The 20,907-nt window shown below is 36.3% G+C and overlaps 4 protein-coding genes across 4 annotated transcripts; 3 read left to right on the forward strand and 1 right to left on the reverse strand.

The window, feature by feature from the left end:
- Positions 1 to 251: 251 nt before the first annotated feature.
- LOC137742306 (lipid transporter) lies at positions 252 to 7,064 on the forward strand. Its single transcript, XM_068482138.2, has 14 exons — positions 252 to 514; positions 610 to 689; positions 1,258 to 1,352; positions 1,430 to 1,590; positions 1,874 to 2,025; positions 2,724 to 2,842; positions 3,410 to 3,573; positions 3,718 to 3,792; positions 4,113 to 4,184; positions 4,939 to 5,076; positions 5,689 to 5,844; positions 6,170 to 6,222; positions 6,304 to 6,482; positions 6,592 to 7,064. Exons 1-14 carry the CDS (start codon positions 433 to 435, stop codon positions 6,650 to 6,652), a joined length of 1,587 nt encoding a protein of 528 aa, XP_068338239.2. The 5' UTR covers positions 252 to 432; the 3' UTR covers positions 6,653 to 7,064.
- Positions 7,065 to 8,350: 1,286 nt separating this feature from the next.
- LOC137741842 (KH domain-containing protein At5g56140) lies at positions 8,351 to 12,909 on the forward strand. Its single transcript, XM_068481548.2, has 7 exons — positions 8,351 to 8,793; positions 8,926 to 9,011; positions 10,549 to 10,694; positions 11,525 to 11,644; positions 11,723 to 11,839; positions 12,033 to 12,176; positions 12,287 to 12,909. Exons 1-7 carry the CDS (start codon positions 8,669 to 8,671, stop codon positions 12,434 to 12,436), a joined length of 888 nt encoding a protein of 295 aa, XP_068337649.1. The 5' UTR covers positions 8,351 to 8,668; the 3' UTR covers positions 12,437 to 12,909.
- Positions 12,910 to 13,450: 541 nt separating this feature from the next.
- On the reverse strand, positions 13,451 to 16,291 carry LOC137741843 (putative calcium-binding protein CML21). Its single transcript, XM_068481549.2, has 5 exons — positions 15,965 to 16,291; positions 14,807 to 15,056; positions 14,506 to 14,708; positions 14,230 to 14,404; positions 13,451 to 13,875 (listed from the first exon to the last, which is right to left on the reverse strand). Exons 2-5 carry the CDS (start codon positions 15,003 to 15,005, stop codon positions 13,769 to 13,771), a joined length of 684 nt encoding a protein of 227 aa, XP_068337650.2. The 5' UTR covers positions 15,006 to 15,056; positions 15,965 to 16,291; the 3' UTR covers positions 13,451 to 13,768.
- A 1,932-nt stretch (positions 16,292 to 18,223) lies between these two features.
- Positions 18,224 to 20,693, forward strand: LOC137742155 (ubiquitin-conjugating enzyme E2-17 kDa). The gene is made up of 5 exons (XM_068481924.2): positions 18,224 to 18,365; positions 19,020 to 19,111; positions 19,800 to 19,927; positions 20,110 to 20,214; positions 20,312 to 20,693. The coding sequence occupies exons 2-5, from the start codon at positions 19,042 to 19,044 to the stop codon at positions 20,453 to 20,455; spliced, it is 447 nt and encodes a 148-aa protein (XP_068338025.1). The 5' UTR covers positions 18,224 to 18,365; positions 19,020 to 19,041; the 3' UTR covers positions 20,456 to 20,693.
- The last annotated feature ends 214 nt before the right edge of the window (positions 20,694 to 20,907 follow it).

The raw sequence follows: 20,907 nt of genomic DNA on the forward strand, positions 1-20,907 counted from the left end.
GGTAGATCTAATCCATTTTTAGGTTAACACGTAAGTTAAATTTAAACCAAAGAAACAGAATACAGTCACCATAGAGTTTTTCCGTTATCTCAATCAATGTTTCATATTTTGAAATGACAACAGTTGTCGACAAACAACGCTAATGGACCCTCTTAAAAGTTATATTCTTTATAAATGATTTTTCACTTTATGTTTTTTGACATAGTATTTTATAATATTACCACAAAAATTAATGAAAGAGAGTCGACGACAAGTCCAAGAGAGTTTTACTTAACTAAATTAAATTAAACATTAAAAATACAGACTTATAAGAAAAACGAAAGGACCAAGCGGGCAGCAGCCCCTGAAGCCTTCCCACTGATCAACCCCGCGAGCCACCGCGTCGCCGACGGCGACAACTTTTCTCACTCTCCCTAACCGCCAGAAAAATCAATGTCAAATTCTTCGCCGGTTGGATCCCAATCTCAACAATTCAGTGACAGCAGCTTCTCTCGCACCTTCAAGTACTTACTCGGTCAGTCTCTCTTCCCCAATCTCCCTCTCTCTCTCTCTCTCTCTCTCACTAACCCAAGGTTGAGGATGATCGATGTAAATTACTAATTTTACCAGCTACCCAATTCTTGTCGAGGGGAATCCCATTCATATTCAATGCGTGGATCGTCAGACACCTCTCAGTCGAGGACTTTGCGGTAACAATCTCTCTTCAAATTTCTCCATATTTTACTGCGTTTCTAATATTTTGCATTAGATTTTTGTCTACTTTGCATCTTTTGATATCTTTTCGGTTTCTGATTCGGATTTCGCGATAACCTACGCGGAAAATTTGTAAACTTAAGCTTGTTAATTGTTCTTCAATCAAATTGAGCAATAACCCACATGAAAGATTTATACTTTTGGTTGTTATTTGCTCTACAACTGAATTGGATGATTGGTTTTTAGTTTCCATTTGATTGGGAAACCATAACTGTCTAATTGTGAGCTCACTTTCGCATGTTTCTATATCTTTTTGGCTTCAGCCCACATGGAAAATTTATGTATTTTAGTTTGTTGTTTGTTCTACAACTGAATTGTGTGATAGTCCAATCTCATACTGTACCAAAACTCTAGCAATCCAGTCCAATCAAGTGTGAGGTTTATATGCTTAGAGGTTGTGTTATTGTTGTCGGTAATGATTGGGTTTTGGTTTCTGCTTGATTGGAAACCATAATAGTTTCAGTGTGAGCTCACTTTTGTACAATTTTCTCTCTTTTGATGCAGCTTTATGGAGTACAATTTCCTCTTTTTGTCACCTGTGTATTGTTTCTGAGTCGGGAGGGAGTTCGGCGAGCATGCCTGCGCGCAGACATGAAATGGTGCTTTCTTTGTTCTCATAGAAATGCATTTATTTGTACCAACTAAGGAGCCGTAATTCTTATGTATATTGCTACAGTGATGGTGTGTCGACAGAAGAAAATATAGCAAAGATAATGAAATTTGCATGGTTGATTCCCCCATGTGGAATTCTTCTTACTGTTGCAGCGTGCACTGTTGTCTTCTGGAATAAAGACTTGAGCTTTTCTAATCCATATGGACAAGCGATCTTAATTAATGGTACATTGCTTCTGTTTGAAAAAATTATATGTTGTTGCTGTTGCTTCTCTTCAAATATGGAGATTTTCACTTATAATTTTACTCATTTACAAAGCATTTGAGACTAGGGTATATGTTTGGTTTTCAAGTCCAATTGTGATTTTTGAATCATTAGTATTGGTTCAGTAATTTTACAAGTAGAATCTGTTTATGAAAATCATAGACCTTTTCACCTTGCTTGATTGGATTCCTTATTTCAGTTTTCATTTTAATGTGTCGCTGACACGACATTTTCATGTGGCAGGCCTTGCATGTATTTTTGAACTTTTGGCAGAGCCCTTGTATATTCTTTCCCAGAACTTGCTTCTGCTTAAATTAAGGCTAGTAGTTGAAACAGTTGCCACTCTTTTCCGGTGCATAACGGTGTTCATTCTCATTGTCAAGCAAACTGGCATGGTAAGAGCTTTAATCAAATTATTTTGGCAATCATGATTATTTCTTAACATGTTTGTTTTGTCATATGCACCTGTGAAGCAGTGTTGTGTTGATCTTATTTGCTTCCCCTTTGTAGTATGCTTTCATGTGGTGATGCACTTTGCTTCCTTAACCAGTAGGGTTATGGTTTTTGCGGAACCATCTTATTGGGTACTGGACATGGAACAAATCTTGCAGTAACTTTTTAACCCATTATCCATGTTAAAGGACAATGAGGAAATAAACTGTAATTATACCATAGTAAAAGATTAATAATGAATGTAGGCACTTCTCCATAGCCCAGCATATAAGGCTAGAAAAACCACCGAAGTCCTCTGTTGGTAAGGATTTAATTTCTGGAACAGGGAAGAAGTTGTACAGTTAGAAGTGATGCATCTAATCAAACCTACTTAAGGGTGGTTATCAGTCGACCTTGGGATCTGGATGTGATAACATGAGCACGTGGGCAGCATTCCATTATATAATTCACCATTGCCATCTATTTTATGACTTGTAGTTAATCTCTTTGTTGGTTGGAAATATTTGTTTAGTACCGGTTGTTTACTTATTTGATAGTTATGATATTTTATCCACTTTGACTCAAAATAAAACTACTAGATTATTTGGTTTATGGCATTAGTTCCACTTCTCATTACGAACGGTCAATTGCTTGGTTGCAGGAGAAAGCAATTGTATTTACATTGTCACAAACTGCCTATGGAGTGTGCTTGTTCCTTGGTTATTGGGTCTACTTCCTTTTTTTTGCTGCATGTAGAAGTACTGCTCTTTTCCCCTTCAGGTATTTTGTATTTACTTCTAGCTTTACATTACTTTGCTTTTTGTAGGATGATAAATTAGCATTTTTCGGTTATACCAAGACAGAGAGAATTGTTGAGATAAAGTGTGGTTGCAATCTCTTTTAGAATGGATTTTTCTCATGAAGAAATATAGGAATGCATAAGATATGGTGGCTCTTGTGGTCATCACGGTATTTGTTGTATTTGACTACAGAAAAAACAAATTATTTATTTTTGGCAAGACTCTTTTGTAGAATGTTCTTTTTGGTCCTGGGCTTATCTGGAGGCATTTAGGCAACAGTGCCTTATGTTGATGATGAATGGTTTTCATGGTAGCTAGTTATATATTACATTTAAGTTCTGAATCATCAAAATTGTGTACTTGTGTAGTTGAATGGAATATTATCATTTGTATATTCTTCAGTCGTCAGTATTTTTTGTCTTATTTATATGTATTGAAATTACAACCGGTTGACTTAGCAAAAAGGATACTTCAATAAGCAAATCTTCGTAATTAATCTTGTGTTTATTATCAATGTGCTTTAGTTGATTGCTTGATGTTTTCACAGTGTAAAGAATAAGAAGGATTATGATAGGGAGCTGTCAGACATGTGTAAGTTGTTTACACTTCAATCCTTTGTGAAGTTGATCCTTCAAGAAGGACAAAGTCTTATCCTTTTATGGTGGGCGACATATTATAACCAAGCTGTGTATGGGCTTGTGGATAAATTAGGTAATTATCTGGTCCAGAAATTTAGTCACGGTCACTTATCACAATAAGAGCTGATTTTGCTCTGAGACGACTTCGATAGAGAAACATGGCATTAATTTTGGATTTACTTTCTTTTTTTTTATTTATAAATTTATTGCATATCAGGGAGCCTGGTGGTCAGGATGGTGTTTCTTCCTTTTGAAGAAAGTTCCTACGCTACATTTGCAAGGTCTGCATCAGGTTTACTTTTCTCCTCTATTTCCTTTATGGTTTTTTTATTTTTTTATTTATTTTTATTTTTATGCAGGATACAGTGTTGTCTTGAATTTGAGTTAGCCTCTTTCTGCGTTTTTGTTTTTAGCCGTTTGAATTACAGATGATCTCCACATTCAGCTCACATTTCAAATTGGTATCCATGGAGCTTCTCCATGGTTCCATTAAGAGTCCAAAATTATACCATCTTGAAGTCAATTGCCATTGTGCTTGCTGCTTAAAATAAAATTACGTTGTACATTGTTCAGTGCTTACAAACTTTAATTTTCTTCTAATTTGGTCAACAGGAAAAGACCCTGATAAAGACAGGCGGTTAGGAAGTAGCCTTACTGAGGCCCTCAAGTTGGTTTTGTTAATAGGTGCGATGTGTTTCCACTTCCTCTTTCTATCTGTTTTATTCAATTAATTATATTGTGAATAGGTATGTACATAGTCTTGATCCAGTAAGTAAATGAGTACATAAGTAGTTGAACTGTAATAGCATCTTAGTCCTATAGATCATATATGAGTATATGTCATTTACAATGAACAGAGTCCAAGGGACTCAAACAACTTCGAAATATCTTTGGACAAAAAAAGAAAAATATGCAAAGTCAATATGTTGTAACGACAAGATCAACTTGAAAAAGAAGCTTTCAAGGTCTCGTCACTTCGGTGAATCACTTGAGCCCTGATACATTTTCGGTGCCATGGAGCTAGACCAGTGAGCTATTACGCTTTCTTCAAAGGATGGCTGCTTCCAAGCCCACCTCCTGGTTGTCATCGCTCGATCACTTCCTTTTCCACAAAGTGATTGCTTAGGGACCTTAGCGTACGATCTGGGCTGTTTCCCTCTCGACTTTGGATCTTAGTACCCCAAAATATTGAGAACACTTACGTTGGTCTTCGGTTTTATGGCCTAATGAGTAAATTAGAGGACCCCCTCTGCTTGGGATTTCCACGGCTGTGAGTTTAATTTCTCTGTGACCGTTTGATAATCCTGGTGATCAAGTGATTTTGTATTTTTTTAGGAAGGTTCTATTTTGACACATATTTTGAGGTTTATCATTTTATTGTATGTGTTTTATGGCGTTTGAGGTTCTGGTTTTCTCACATTGCTTGGATATCCTGTAGGTCTTGTATTCATGGCATTTGGCCCGAGTTATTCTTATTCTCTCATCAGATTGTTATACGGTCGGAACTGGAGTGATGGGGAAGCATCATCAGCCCTTCGATATTATTGCTTTTATATAATAGTTTTGGCGATGAATGGTGAGTGATGTTCTAGCTCTGCATGCCAATTTTCATAGGTGTATATATAATGGTCTTTCACTTGCAACTGTTTTACATAACAACCACCAAAACAAAGAAAGTAACAAATACATAAGTGGAAGATTGAGCGAATTCATTGGCTCACGCTTTTTCTTTTTTTCGGTTTCAAGGGACTTTCTGAATTCTTTATTTAGTTACCAATCATAGTAACAAATACATAAGTGGAAGATTGAGCAAGTTCATTGGTTGTGAAATCCTCGAAGTCTACTTCTCTTTGTATGATGAATTCCCTTATTTTAAAGTAAATGAGTACCTAAGATTCATGAGTGATATACTTGTCTATTAAGATGTAGTAAGGCTGCTAGGTTCCAAGAAACTAAACGGTGGTAACTGGTAAAACAATAAATCGTGCACATGCACACATACATCGACAAATCGAATAAGGGTTTTCATTGGAGCTGGCACCCCTTTTAGATCATTGATATTTTTCAGATATTTGATTCGCTTTCTATGCAATCAGTCATAGGTGGCCTGGTGATAACTTAAAGATCTTATTGCTGTGCCTAAAAAGTATCAAGTGAGAACTTAGATTGTGCTTTGATTTTGCATCAGGAACTTCTGAAGCATTTCTACATGCCGTTGCAAAAGAGAAGCAACTCGTACAGTCAAATCTGTCGTCGTTTCTGTTCGCATTCATACATATAGTGCTGAATATCCTGCTGATAAACTCAGCTGGTGCAGTCGGCTTGATTTTGGCAAATTCATTAAGTATCCTTTTCTTGGTTTAGGCAGTTTACTTAAGGTTCGTTGTGTTTCTTTCGTGTTTTTTTAATTAAAGAAACTGGTTGTTTTTCTTTTACAAATAGCACCTGCAATATTTTTGTTAGAAGAGTAAGAACATAAGGTTGCTGCATGTGCTGTGTAGTGTGTATATACACAAGTACGTTCATCTAACTTTTCGTCAACAATAAATGTTACGTAAGCGCAATAGAGATGCCATCATCAGTTTGAAATAGGGTTGATCAGAGAGTGACTACCATAATGTGTTACGGCATTTATCAGTTCTAGTCTCTGCTTTCTTGACGTGGTAAAGATATGATTCTGAGAATTATCTACTCGGGGATATTCATCAAGCATCATTTCCAGGTACACTGTTATTTATTTTGATCTTGCAAGTTTCATCGATGTTTTTATCCTTGTAAGTACTGATTTTTTCTCTCTCCACAGGATTCTTCCACGTTTTCCTTTTACAGATGTTTACCTTCAGGATGGAAGGTGCTATTGTTTTCGGGAATAACAACTACTATTTCTGAGAGAGTATTTCTGGACCGGGAGAATTTCTGGCCGACCTTTTTGGTTCATTTTTCCATTGGTGTTGCTTGCTTCTGCATGTCGTCGTTTGTTATGTATGTTCTTGTGCCCTGTGTTCACACTGAAATTTTCATTTCACGATGTCCTAGTTACTTCGCGCACGAGGATATTAATCATGTGTTTTATTTCTATATTCCTCAACAGATACCGCCGTGAGAGATCGTTCATCAACAAAATCATCCGCTTCCGTGATCACAGAGACTAAACAACAGACTTTTCTTTGATCCGCCTACGGACACAGTGTAGTCTTTAGCAGCTAACTGATCTACAACTTCTTACAAGTGTATCTGGGTATCTGAATTCTGGATTACGGTGCAGCAAAAACAACAGGATGTGGAAGTTGCAGCCATATATTACGAAGAAAAACAGGTTCTGGATTATAGACAAGTCACCATTGGAGCCCATTTAGTAGGAATTTTCGGAAAAATATAAACCGAAAAGATTTAATTTAGTTCGTATGTTAGAATTTCAAAGCATAGAGATGTAGTTTATCAGTTAAATTCCGTTTTCTTGAGAACTAGGGTTACTGCAATTGCTCTTTCATATGGTGATTGTTTTGACTTTTATCCATGATCAAGTTCAAATATTATGACAATGAGCATAATAGGTTGGCTAAACTATGATTTCGGTCCATGTCGTTTGGGCGAAGTTATTTCCAGCTCATGTAGTTTCAATTGTCGCAATTTAAGTCATTGACGGAATTAAGCTAATGTCCTTGAATTGCGGAAACTATGAGAACTAAAGCGAAACTTCTGCGCAAACTATGGAGATCAAAATCATGATCGTTTAATAAAATAATTGAATGACACATTAAGACTAGAACTTGGCCAAATAATCTTCGTTAATCAGTCAAACATACCTACTTAAAAAATATGAAATTGATTTTTTTTTCTTTAAAAATGAATTATTGGATGGTATTATTGCATATAATTTTGCTTGTTTTGTCATAATTTGTATGGAATAACATGTATAGCTACAATATTAAAATATCAGAAATTTGGAAACTCATTTGCCTTACGCAACAGAAATGTCATAGAGTTGATACAATCTGGATCCGGTCAGATTCTCTTGGTGAGGATTCTGAAAATTCGTGAATCGTGTCTATTTATTATATATCGTGCGGTCAGAAATTATTTTAAATATTTTTATTTCAAAATTAAACACAAGCAGTATGTCATAAAAATTAATCATACGATGTACGATAAATAAACACGATTTACGAATCTTCGTATCCTCGCCAAAGGATCAGGAGAGAATCCTGTTGGGAATTGATAGGACCCTATATAAAAAAAAAAAAAAATTGAAATGTCAATAGAATGTGGGTTTGAATTGTTACACGTGGCCATCTCAAGGTTTCATGTTTTCATGGCTGAGAGTCTTGAGACTAAAGTGTCCATTTATTGCCAACTTCCGGATTGAATCTTCTGCGTCCATTTATTGCCAACTTTAGTCTTGAGACTAAAGTGTCCATTTAGTCTTGAGACTAACGTGTTAATTTTTCAACTTATCTTTTTAATTATAAAATTAAAAATAAATTAAGTTAATATCACTCAAGTAAAGTAATTCATAAAAGACAAGAGTTTGAGTACAGAAGATTTAAACTCTAACTAATAGTTTAGAGGTGTGAAAATAATAATAGAGTTAGTTTAGGTGAGCAACTTGAAAAATATAATTGCATATTCAAGGAAGACTTTTGCCTCGTGTTACTCTTGTAAGGGCTCCGATTGCAGTTGTTGCCATGGTAAAAAAAAATACCGACTCTATTTTTCTACATTTTCAAAGGTAGAGAATTAGTGTATAATTTATTTGAAGCTATCATCGATATGAAAATAAAGAATAATTATTTTCAGATGAGTAGCGGCCGATTTATCTCATGACTCATTTTTAGGTTAAAAAAAAAATTAAGAAATCAAACATTTAGGTAATTGAATTAGATCCAAAGTTTAATTTTTTTTTTACTTCCCAAGAGAAAGAAAGTTACTGTGTAGTGATAGTGGTCCTGGCGACGGTAAAAAGTAAAAAAAATCAGTTCAAGTACAAATGAAAATCCACCGACGGTCGGACCTGGACTGAAAGAGATTTCAGAGAGAGAGAGAGAGAGAGAGAGCGTCTGGTTGGGAATCGCGATCGTCCCACCTGCCAGCCTCAGACCTACAGAGGGAGAGTCACCTCCGACGACCAGAAGAAAGAGAAGAAGACGATCGGACGGCTGAGAGGCGCTATGGAAATGATGTCATCATCGGGCGGTGGAAGGTACATGGCTTACTCGCGTTCACCGTCGGCACCTCACTCCCCTCACCTCTCCGGCCTTCGCTCCGCCGCTCTCGTCGCCGCCGAGCAAGAAAAGTATGCCGCTTTAGATCTGTTCACGGTTTCTCGATTCCTTTTCAATATGAAACCGTAATTTGATTTGTTGATTTTGTATGAACCCTCATCGATATCGGTTTATTGATGTATATATGTATATATATGTTGCAGATATCTATTGGAGCTGCTTGGGGAGCGTCACAAGCTGAGTCCATTTTTGCTAGTTCTGCCGAATTGCAACAGGTTACTAAACCAAGGTCAGTTTTGATCTTTGAATTGAGCTTGCCTTTGTTTATGAGAACTGATTTTATTGGTATATATGCATGTGTAAATGCGGAGACTCTGCGATCAGTAACTGATCAACCCGAATCACAATTCATTTCACTCGATTTGAGTAACTTTGCAGGTTGTTGAGGTACATACCCTATTAATCTAACATGATTAAGCTAAGTAAGCATTTGCGAAACACTTGATAACCCACTTTGTAATTAGTTTAACTTGGTGCTACGCACTAGGGTCGTAGAGATGTTAATGGTCCTGCTAATCCAATTTGTTGAAGTTGGTTTTGCACTAATCGTCTCCTGATATCATTTAGCTCGAGCTGATGTTGTATTGCATGGCTGGGATAGAGTTATTGAAGACATCACTTGCTTGATTAGTTTGGAATGCCAATTCCATCTCAAAATTTATTACTACAGAAAAGTTTTGAGGTGGTGCACATATCACCATTCAACTTCTTTGCATATGAACCAAAAACAATTCGATTACAATGATAATCGATTAGAAATTCTTTTCATTGCATTGTATCTCTTTTAGCTCCTAGGTTCTTTACATACCACAGTGGTAGGATATAGGTTGCCTTATTTAGTCTGACTTGGTGTTCTACTTTTAGTTCTCGGTATCTCTTGCAAACCTCGTCTTTTAGTTCAAGATTGAGGAAAGTCTCATTTTTTAGACCCGAAAAGGAGGACAAACCAATATCTTGTGTTTACCAGTGGGAACATGCCGACATAACAGGTTTTGGGTGTTTTTACATTAATTAGAGGATAACAATAAATAAACCTGGTCCTCCTACGTAAAGTGATACATACAATGTTCCACGGTATTTGGATATTTATGGTGGGGCCTTCCTTTTCAGATGCCTAAATACTACAAGACCACCTGTCCAAACCAAAAGGTATGAGCCTTTTTAAAGTATAGATTTTTGACCCGTAGTTTATCTTGGGATTCCATTACTAGCAAATTTAGATACCAAGTTCCTAGCTGAGGACATAGCTTGATCCATAAGTTTTCGCTTTGCTTTTGGGAGTACTTCTTTCTATGTAATTATACTTTTTTTTTCGTCTCTCGCTGAGGAGTCCAAGTTTCTGCTTATTGTTGTTAGATTGGTAATATTTACATTGATTTCTCAGGTTTAAGTGGTTTGATGACCTCGTCTTAGCCAAGTGGTGGTGTTTGGTGGACGTGTATTCTTTTCTGGTGTTTCGTGCCTCTAGTTACTTGGGTTCTCATGTATTAGTTTCTGGCTTCTGTAGTTTGTATTAATTAAGCTTTAAGGATTCGTGATAGTGTTCATAACTATCTTATGAATAATAGGCTTCTTTTCTTTATTAACTTTTCATTACTTTAATGGTAGTTTACAATCTTTTAATAATTTTATTACTTTGGGGAAGCATTGATTTAACTGACTCAGGAAAAAATCTTTGTTGTCTCTCCATTTTGTGGTGACTACTAACCTTATAACCAATGCTAACTGGTACATCTTATTCTTGAAAATTGACATTTTTGGAGCAGAAATATTGCGTGTAACTACACTGTTGGGGAATGCGTCAGTTTTAGGTCAAAGTGGGCTTGAACATGCTAGCCCCCTGGCATCTAGAGGAATGTTCTCAAATGGAGGTGCTGATGTGAACGGATGGGCATCACGTTTTCAATCAGAAGTACGGATACTAACCATTAACTTATTAACTTAACATAACATTGTTTTCTGTCTAATTTTACTTTTACTAGAAGCATTGCTGACACGATCCTTTACATCTCATGCTAACCTTTAAGATTTGTTTAGGTGCTGCAATTTATATTGCCACTTTTGAGACAGGTAGTCTGAAGCTAACATCAACAAGCAATACTAATTAGCTTTGCTTCGGGAATCCTACTTCAATTAAGATGGTTCTCTCTTCATTCTGTCTGTCTTTGTCAAGACGAACTTAATTTGATTTTATAACATATTATCAAATTTTACATTTGGCATAAAGATGCATTCATACTACAAATGCAGAGTACTGAAAGGCGTGTATAACTTTATACAATCTCTAGGAGATGTCCAAATTTTCTTGTTTTGAGTATTGACCCTTCGGTTATGCTTGTTGATTGACTTTGCCATATCAGGCAAGTTTTTGGTCGTTGTTGATATGGTTTTGAAATATTTCAGCTACCACATGCCTTTATTTGCTGGGTGATTGTAGAATGATATTATTTTTGTTGTATTAATTTTACTTTTAGTCCTTGAAATGCATTGTTTTCTACATTCACAGTCGGGCAATGTTCTGTTTCGATTGTATATTCTAAGGTCTACTATCTTTTTCTACTTAGTTGTTTTTCTACTTAATTATACATCACATTGTTCAAAGCATGCGTTATGAATTTGTTTGGATCTTGAAGGTTCTTCAAAGACCAATACCTTATGGTTCTCATATGTGTAGAGTAGAATACATATGATCATGAAAAACAATAAAATGTTGTTTTAACCTTTGTGGATTATACTGTTCAGATGTCAGGTTTATTACAGCCTTCATCAACCCAAAACTGGCTGAGTCCTCAAAGTAGCTCATCTGGTCTAATTGTGAAGCGAACAATCCGGGTGGATATTCCAGTTGACAAATATCCTAATGTATGGATGAAGTACTAAATTCTGTTAATTTATCTGGGTACTTTTCTATGTTTGTCTGACATGAAATCCTTGTTGCAGTATAACTTTGTTGGGCGGTTGCTAGGCCCTAGAGGGAACTCTCTTAAGCGGGTGGAAGCAACTACTGAATGTCGTGTTCTGATCAGGGGACGTGGTAGCATAAAGGATCCGACTAAGGTAATAATGAGTTTATTTTTAACATACGAATGCATCTATGCTTATTTCTGTAATTGATCTGGTATTCATGGATTCAAAGGAATTCTGAACGAGTATTTTTTACATTATTCTATAAATAAATTCAGTTTCCATTACTTTTGGTTCACATTGTGTGAATCTAATGTTAGTCCACTGTCATATTTTTGTTCTAAAGGAAGAAATGATGAGAGGAAAACCAGGGTATGAACATCTGAACGAACCTCTTCATATTCTAGTGGAGGCAGAACTACCAGTTGAAATTATTGATACTCGTTTATTGCAAGCACGTGAGGTACTTGAAGATTTGCTCAGGCCTGTGGTATGTTTTCTCTTCTCTGATTAGAAGTTTTTCCGATCACCTCTCTTGTAAAGTTTGTCTTCAATACAATCTCTTAACTGTTTCTTGGAATGATATCTGTATTTTTTCAGGACGAATCTCGGGATTTTTACAAGAAACAGCAACTGCGAGAGTTGGCAATTCTCAATGGCACACTTCGTGAGGAGGGTTCTCCAATGTCTGGTTCAGTGTCACCCTTCCACAACAGTCTTGGTATGAAGAGGGCCAAGACCAGGGGGTGATAGATCCACTCTTGGAGGGCTCTTGGAGCTTCTTTTGTTAGTTTCTGCCAGTAAACAGAGGTTTCCACGCCACGTGTTGCTGTGTCAGCCAATCCTCCAACTGCCATCGGGGCACTGGCAACACCCCTTGTGTGCCAGTTCTACTTGTTTCTATATCAAGTGTGTGTACCTACTGGTCAGGGGCAAGGGTTGGCATATCGCATAGGAAAGGACAGTTTGATTTCGACGGGTTTGCTTTTTATATGTTGCATTGGAAGTTTGGTGGGAGCATTAGCTCTCTAAGCCTGTCCTTATACTATTATAAGCATGTGATGACAGTTTTGCTACCGTCTCTGGGTTTCTGTGAGCAAGTTATGGTATGGTATGGTGTGTATATGAATAGCGATTAGCGAGGCGAAAATTCGAGTAATGTTGTACTGTCCAGATTGCATTTGGATTTATTTAAAGCGTTCTTCGTTTTGTTTTGTGAAAAAGTAGTTTCTCGTATATTTGACGCTTCTTGCACCAATAGCTCTGAGGTCTGAACGTTTCTTGTATTTTTGGCTACGATTTACAGCAGAGAATTGTGGAATGCTTTGTGGCACCTTCACCACTGTTTTGCAAAAGCTCAACAATTGCATTTGGCCACAAAAACTGAGTTATATTAGCCCACGGCTTTTGATTGTTTTTGTTCACCCTCAACAATTTGAACCGACCGCAAAGATTCAATTCAATCCGACATTATTTGCTCTTTTAATTGTCGTGAAAGAATTAAAATGTTTATTAGAACACAGTATTCGTTAAATTTTTTAAACTCTATTAAATGCGTCATATATTTCCGATGTTAATATTTTGCAAGAATAATTTATGACGTGCAACTTGAAAAATATATGGTTCAAATTGAATTTTGATGTGGTGTGGGCTTCACCACTAATAAAACATGAGACCCCTTCCTCCAAAAACTGCCCTGAGGAGAAAGTAAAAAACCTTACTGTCTAGCAATTTCAAAAGGTTAAGTTGTCTAGAAACGTCAAATGGTTGACAACCTTGAGAGATTTTATTGCAGTTCGAAGTCGATGAACGTACAAATTCACCGTGAATCTTCTAAGAACACACGAGCAGGCACTATCAAGTGAAATATTTACATGGTGATCTCAACGAAGGACTCGTTGTAACATTTTACAAGCTCTATCGTTCGGAAGTGCTTTTAAAAAGGCTAAAAGCGCTTCTGGCAAAAATGTTTTTGAAACCAATCCTCAATGAAAATACAAGTGAATCCTGAAAAAGCACTTAAAGTGCTTCCTGCTAGAAGCACCAGTTATTATAAGTTATCGAACCTTCTATTCCCCCAGTTCAGTCTTCATCCTCGTCCTCAAGATCGTCAATGCCGATCCATCGAGTAAACGCAAATAGAAACTCCTTGAAGTTCACCATTCCGTTTTTATCCCAGTCCATTTCTTCTGCAACAATAGAAGTAACAAGATTATTAGAAAGGGATTTTCTCTACCGTCTTACTTCAGACCATTTAGCTAAATGAACTAATTCATAAGAATCCACCATCGTAGACACGAACAAACCGAATTACTAGCTTCCGTTTTCACTAAGTCACAAGTTTTACTTGGTAATACGTCCACGCAAGTGCATACAGATGGACACAAACGATCTGTATGCATACAGAATTACAGATGGACACAAATTATCTGCATGCATACAGATGGACACAAATGATCTGTATGTATGCCGTAATGTGTATGCTTGCAATGGTGTGTTTGTGTATAATGTGTGTGTAGAGAGAGAGAGAGAGAGAGGCTGACCAAATCTTTTCATGGCTATTCGCCCGGAGGAACGTTCCCCTGTAGTAGTTTCGTTAATGGCCTCGACCATCTCGCTCTTGCTGACATAACCATCCTTGTTCTTATCCAAGAACACAAATCCATCTACCAATGTTTCAAATGTGGCCTCCATTTCCGGCATTCCCAATTGCAATTTCTACCAAAAGTCATGGAACACAGAGAACGAGAAAAAGAACACAAAAAAACAAAAGGAAGCTTAAAGAAAATACAGATAACCAAGTATGCGTGTTTGGATACAGTGTGAACGGCTTTGTTATCATCCTTGAGAAGATGAACAAGGCAAATAAGAACGATGAACTCGTTAAACTTGATTCCCATATCCTCGTTAATATCGCATGCCTCAAAGAGATCATCGATCTCCTCATCTGTAAAAGAGACTTCCAGTTTATAGAAACACTTTTTCATCTCTTCTTGATCGATCATGCCATTCGAATCCTCATCTGTCGAGAAGAAAAAAGTACACAAGTTACTGATTAAACAGACATGAAAAAGTACAAATTTAGAACAGAATTGAACAAGAACTCAATACGATACATACCAAATTGCTCGAAAATAGCCTTGCAATTTCTTAAGCTCTCGTCAATCTTCGGAAACTTCAAGATGAGGCTGTTAAATGATTTCATAATACTTCCTTTAGCTGCTCTGCGCTGCATAGCTTCAACCATTTTGGCCTCTAGCTTCGTTTCATGTATCGAAAACCTTCTAGCATTTTCGCTCTTTCCCACTACGGCCCCCATTGTCAATTAGTAAGACAAATCGGGATCCAGGAGTGGATGTAACTAATGTGCCTGGCCAGTTAAGTAAATAAAGACTTCAGTTGATATTCAAACAAGAGCGATGGAGCGAACTATGAAGCAATATATAAACAATTCAATCAAACAAACGAAATAAACAGATAAGCAACCGAGCGAAGGTCACAAACTTGAAAAAGCGATAGTGCCAAAAGCCAGATAGTGCCTTGGCTGAGGGAAACTACAAAGCGATATATGAAACTACATCCCGGATGCATCAAGATACTTCGAAAGGAGATCAAAGCGATGCCCCAAATCACGAATCGCCTATCTAACTGTCATAACTTTAGTGCCAATCTACGATTTCCACTCAGTATCTAAACTTAATTCCAATTACCTCCTACTTAAAGATTCAACAAAGATAAATGGAAGTTCTTGTTTACTCCTTTTTTTGTGAGAAAACCCTATCAACGTTTCAACCATCGGTTCACTACTAATCAACACTGGTATGTTACCGGCACAACACATATGGGGTTTTATCACAAAATGCATCAGTGCTGTGGCGGATCATTCCTTATATATTATCGTTTATTTTGTCAAATTTTCGATGTGAGATTTTACGCACAGTCCTCCATATGAAAGCAGAACAGATATCTGACCAAGAAATAAATAACATCAAAATACAACTACTGGATTGAAATTGTTGAGTTATATCACAACTTTTCATTAAGATTGTAAATTGGCAATAATCACATGCTTAGTTCATCAATCAGAAAATTTAAATTTAATCAATAAACTATCAAACAGATAAAAGAACGGCGACCTCAAGCTAATAAGACTTTGGTTTTCCGAGGATCGGGGCATCGTACGCAATACAACGTCTATCGTAACAGCCTTACTTTTATTAAAAACAGATAAAAGAACAACAGATTCAAATAAAAAGACAATAACTTTAGGGGACATACCAGAAAAATCCCAGGCTGCTTTGACTGAAACAAAAAGCTTGAAACTTTGACAATATCGGAAGCTGCAAGACGGGCAAATCAAGAAGAACCACCCAGAAATTGAGCACAAACCAAATAAGCAGAAAAAAGCACTTAACAAATAAGCAGAAAGAGAATCAGAATGAAGGTAAGAGGGTAAGTTCTTCTGATCAAAGTTTTGGTTTGTTAGCGAGATGGGGTTGGCTTTTGGCTCCAGGCTTCTGAACCAACATTTGTGGTCTACCCAACACGTATTCTTGTCCTTCATCCATCCATCCCAAAATCGCTGACTTTTCACATGCTTGCAACATAAAAAAACTGAAATAATTAAAAGCCATTTTAATATACCATTATTCTATGAAGATTATTACTAATTTATAGTTTATAAAAATGATTATTTATGAATTTGGAAATCTGAGGTGGGCTGACTTTACAATTTCTAATGTGAGCTGCCATGCATTTATTGTTGCATTGTTAGTCATTCACATTTCACATGAAGGGTTAAGGGTAACGTCACGAAGTTTCAACTAAATATTTCTGGTACTGTTTATTTTTAACGAAAATTCATATTTTTACTTTTTTTTTCTGATACTATTCACTACACCTTTATTTGTCATTTTTCATTAAAACCAAAGTTTTTTGAACTTTTCGTTAGTTTTTTTTTTTTCTTCAAAGGAATTAGTTGGTCGTTCCGTTAAAACAATCTACCAGTTGAGAAAACACACGGCCAATTAATTTATTACTCTTTCACAATTAATTAGTGGTATAATCTATCATTCACAATTAGTTAGTGGTGTAATCTATGCGTACGTTTGAATGTATTTTTTTATATTTATATATGCAATATTGAGGGTGAATTGAGTGAAGCACGGAACTTCAAATGCATAAATACTTTCAATCGATTAAGCTACACATTTTTTACGGAACCCTTTTTAATATTAATTACATTTCATGATTAAATTTGTCATATCCTGTCACTCTAAATTTTGTAGAGCCATAAATGTAAGTGAAAGCAACTTCCAATCGTGCTTTGGGGATATTCCTATGCCACTAAAGTTTCCTCATTTCTGATGTCCAAGTCCAACCATGTCCCATCATCATATTTGAGACTTAAATCTCTCTTTGCGACTTTGTATTCTATTGTATTCTTTTTCACTTGTAAGTAAGAAGTTTTAGGTTCGATCTTCACCAAATATGAATTTAAACCATATTATTGCTAACTCATTATGACGCTTAACCCACTCATCCACGTCCTTAGTGTAGATAATATTGTTTGTTAAAAAAATCTCTCTTGCTTTCTTTGCAAAGAAGATGGTATTAATAATAGGTAATTGCAAAGACTTCTTCATCTTTTCTTCACTCTTCTTCATTTATCATTTTTCTCATGTATTTCTGAGCGGAAAATACACTATCAACTAGCCTTACAGATACTCTATATCTTTAACACAAAACTAAAAGTTGGTTAATAGTTTTCCTCCTTGAACTCAAGGTCTTGTGTTCAAATCCCCCTCCCCGTGATTTAATGTAGAAATCCTATCGTTTATAAAATAAAAACAAACAAAACAGCTACCAAACGGAAGGAATTTATACTAAAATATATAGAAAATAGCACATTTGTACCACTCAACATAGCTATGTCCACTTTTACGATCGATAATCTCATTAAACATCTAAATTATTTTACATTCTTGTAATCTCTTATTATGCCCACTCCTATCGATATTTTAGTCATTGAATTGAATAAATTAAATAAAAATGAGAAAGGTGCACATATGGTTAAAAAACATGTGTTGAAATAGTTTTTCTTTTTGTTTTTGAATAATTTATGTAGGGTTTTTATATAAATTAACAATAAGAGAAATGCTAACAATATATAATATTATACCAAAAACATGAAGTAAGACATTTTATAAACTCTCTGCCACATCACAATTGAACGTTAATTTATACACCAATATATAACATTATGCTAAAAATACGAATTGACACAATTTATAAAGCGTCTCATTTTTTCAAGATTCCTCTCGTCACTCTCAATAATAAATAACCCTAAATAATAATCCAACAAATAACCCTAAATAATAATCCAACAAAAAGATGATAATAAATAAAAAGTAAGATAGGCGACAAGTAAGAAGATGCCGAATAGGGAGGTTACGTGGCGGGAAGAAACACGGCCACAAACAAATCCGAGTTCAAATGGAAACGCCCACACTCTATAATCTCCCTATTGTATATAATGCGGAAACCCCCCAACCAAGGTCACTCCTGCGTCTCTCACTCGCTGTACGGCTCCTACTCGGAGAGTTTCTCTCGCTCTTCTTTCTCTCTCTAGAAGCAGAAGCTCCCCGAACCCAACCAGAAAACCCTAGCCAAATCGCCGGTGAGCCTATCGCCTCTTCGATTTATCGAATTTTTATGCTTTTTTTTTTTCTTTAATTGTTTCGGATTGTTGATTTGTCGAACGATTGTATGCGAAATTTCATAATTTTTGGGTTCTTAGTGATCGTTTTGGTTGTTGTGTTTGTTTTGAATTTTGTTTAAATTTCCTTTTGGAACGGTGATTTTGTTTTCCTTTTCATGCAATGAAATGATCGAAGTATATAGGTTGAACGATTTGGCTTTTTCGATTTCGAAATGCTCTGTTTTTCACGTTTTAGAATTCTGAACCCTAGGGTTTGTTGGTTGATGATAGTACTGGGATAAATTTAGATTTCGATGTGAAATTGTGAGTTAATTTAATTTTATGATCATCCTTTTAGTTTTTTCCTATCAATTTAGGCACCTGATTCGATTTAGGAGAAAGAGGCTCTTGGAATGCTAAATTTGTATGTATCAGGTGGTTGGTAGTGTGAGTGTTGATGGTACGGGCGAATGGATTTCGTGATCCTTTCACTTTTTATCGGTGTATCGATGTTGGCACAGTATCTCACGTTTGTTCAATGCCTTTCGTTTTTGGTTGTGCAACACTGCAATTCAATCAGATGTATCTTATACGGAGTATTTGTTTTGACCGTTATTGTGTTTAACTTTGCAGCACATTGTTGTAGTGTTTTGTGATGGCTTCAAAGAGGATCAACAAGGAGTTGAAGGATCTCCAGAAAGACCCGCCTGCTTCTTGCAGTGCAGGTATTTTTTCTATTCTCTCATATACTTTTAAATGTTTCATTTGCTATGTACATGTTCTGGTCAATTGGTATTTTGTCTGTGTGAACTTCAGTTGCTAGTTGTAAGTATTCATCTTTTCCTAGATATCATTTTTTTTCTTCTTGTTTTTTATTCCTCGAGGTTATATGAAAAGATTGTTCTCATTGATTATTCACATGGAGTTCAGCTTATTTACAATCAAAGAATGATATTAGAGACTCCACATTTGAAATGAATATGTGATGAGATTCATTTATCTATAAATATGAAAAGGATGTTTTTGTGCATTGATCGGTATCTTGGGCATCTGGTTAAAGTGGACTTTTTTAAACTTGCTTGCTCGCTCTCGCTTTAGATAAGTGTGTTGTAGTATCCAATGCATTGTCTTCAGCATTTTGTTTAAATGCAAATTCCCCCATAGTATTTCCTAGGACTGAGTGTATGATTATTTTAATTAGAGATGCCATCATGCCAGTATTACCTTGTATTCTTTCGGTTTGGTAGATGTATTGGTTATTTTTGGATGTTGCATGTAACTACTTTAACCATGTTTTGGGAAAGAACCAGGTTCCAATGCAGAAGAGAGGACGCATTGAGGTTTCACTATTGATGTTTACAAAGTTTTACTGTTTTAAGTATGTTTTGTAACTAAATTTTTCTTTTTCAACAGGTCCTGTTGCTGATGATATGTTCCACTGGCAAGCAACAATTATGGGTCCTGCAGAAAGCCCATTTTCAGGTGGTGTTTTTCTTGTGTCCATTCACTTCCCCCCTGATTATCCTTTCAAGCCACCCAAGGTATATCTTCCCTGAAAATTTTATTAACCGGTTCCCTTCTTATACAATACAAACTAGAGAAGCAAAAAATTCGCATCTGTATTATGTTTTTTTATTTCAGTGCAATTGGATCGAAGTATTGTTTTGTTTTTATTTGGGGATAATAACGCTCATAGCATGCTCACTATTTGTGCATTGGACAGGTTGCTTTCCGAACAAAAGTTTACCATCCGAACATCAATAGCAATGGTAGTATCTGCCTTGACATCCTCAAGGAGCAGTGGAGTCCTGCCCTGACCATTTCCAAGGTAACAAACTTGTCTCGTGCCATTATATTTTCCTTATTTTCTGTGTCATTGTATATTGATGCTCATCTACATAGAAACTGATTGTTTCTTCGTGCAGGTCCTCCTCTCCATTTGCTCCCTGCTGACAGATCCAAACCCCGATGATCCTCTGGTGCCTGAGATTGCGCACATGTACAAGACTGATCGACAGAAGTATGAGACAACTGCTCGATCCTGGACCCAGAAGTATGCCATGGGCTAGGGGCTTCTTCCTGTCTTTGGGAAATCAATCTAGTATGCTTGAATGTTATGGTAATAGTAAATAAATAGATGCAAGAAGTGGAACCGGGATTTAAGATGCTTGTTCTTGTTTTGTCTGCGTGTCGTGTCGTTGGTTCTGGAGGAGGTTTACGTAGTTTTGCCTTCTTGAAACTGAGATAATGCTATTTGCAATAGGTGGTGGTATAGTAATTCAAAGTATGGTGGAAAATTTATCGTTATTTCGAGTACTTGCAATTTTTGTGCGTTTGTTTGTTTGCATTGTTCTACTTTGTTGCTCTGATGTTAGATTAGAAAATGTCAATCCCTAAATGCAATGCTTGTCTCAGAATCGGATTAAAATCTGATGCAATTCTGAGATTAGGTCGAGGAAAGTAGCGGTCTATGTTTGCTGATTGAATTTCAATTCGATGTCAGATACCAAGATCGTGAAGA

Source organism: Pyrus communis, chromosome 11 (assembly GCF_041283825.1).
Source record: "Pyrus communis isolate YQ-2024b chromosome 11, ASM4128382v1, whole genome shotgun sequence".
In the NCBI taxonomy this organism is placed as follows: domain Eukaryota; kingdom Viridiplantae; phylum Streptophyta; class Magnoliopsida; order Rosales; family Rosaceae; genus Pyrus; species Pyrus communis.

Bases quoted from the DNA above. Each gene is read 5' to 3' on its own strand.
- LOC137741843 (XM_068481549.2), bottom strand. From the start codon at position 15,005: ATGGGGGCCGTAGTGGGAAAGAGCGAAAATGCTAGAAGGTTTTCGATA. The intron at 14,405-14,505 runs GTATCCAAACAC...GACTTTTGGTAG, and splicing joins ATAACAAAGCCGTTCACACT to AAATTGCAATTGGGAATGCC. The intron at 13,876-14,229 runs GTCAGCCTCTCT...CTATTGTTGCAG, and splicing joins AATAGCCATGAAAAGATTTG to AAGAAATGGACTGGGATAAA.
- LOC137741842 (XM_068481548.2), top strand. From the start codon at position 8,669: ATGGAAATGATGTCATCATCGGGCGGTGGAAGGTACATGGCTTACTCG. The intron at 8,794-8,925 runs GTATGCCGCTTT...TATATGTTGCAG, and splicing joins GTCGCCGCCGAGCAAGAAAA to ATATCTATTGGAGCTGCTTG. The intron at 11,840-12,032 runs GTAATAATGAGT...TTTGTTCTAAAG, and splicing joins GCATAAAGGATCCGACTAAG to GAAGAAATGATGAGAGGAAA.
- LOC137742155 (XM_068481924.2), top strand. From the start codon at position 19,042: ATGGCTTCAAAGAGGATCAACAAGGAGTTGAAGGATCTCCAGAAAGAC. The intron at 19,112-19,799 runs GTATTTTTTCTA...CTTTTTCAACAG, and splicing joins GCCTGCTTCTTGCAGTGCAG to GTCCTGTTGCTGATGATATG. The intron at 19,928-20,109 runs GTATATCTTCCC...TGCATTGGACAG, and splicing joins ATCCTTTCAAGCCACCCAAG to GTTGCTTTCCGAACAAAAGT.
- LOC137742306 (XM_068482138.2), top strand. From the start codon at position 433: ATGTCAAATTCTTCGCCGGTTGGATCCCAATCTCAACAATTCAGTGAC. The intron at 515-609 runs GTCAGTCTCTCT...TAATTTTACCAG, and splicing joins CACCTTCAAGTACTTACTCG to CTACCCAATTCTTGTCGAGG. The intron at 2,026-2,723 runs GTAAGAGCTTTA...GCTTGGTTGCAG, and splicing joins TTGTCAAGCAAACTGGCATG to GAGAAAGCAATTGTATTTAC.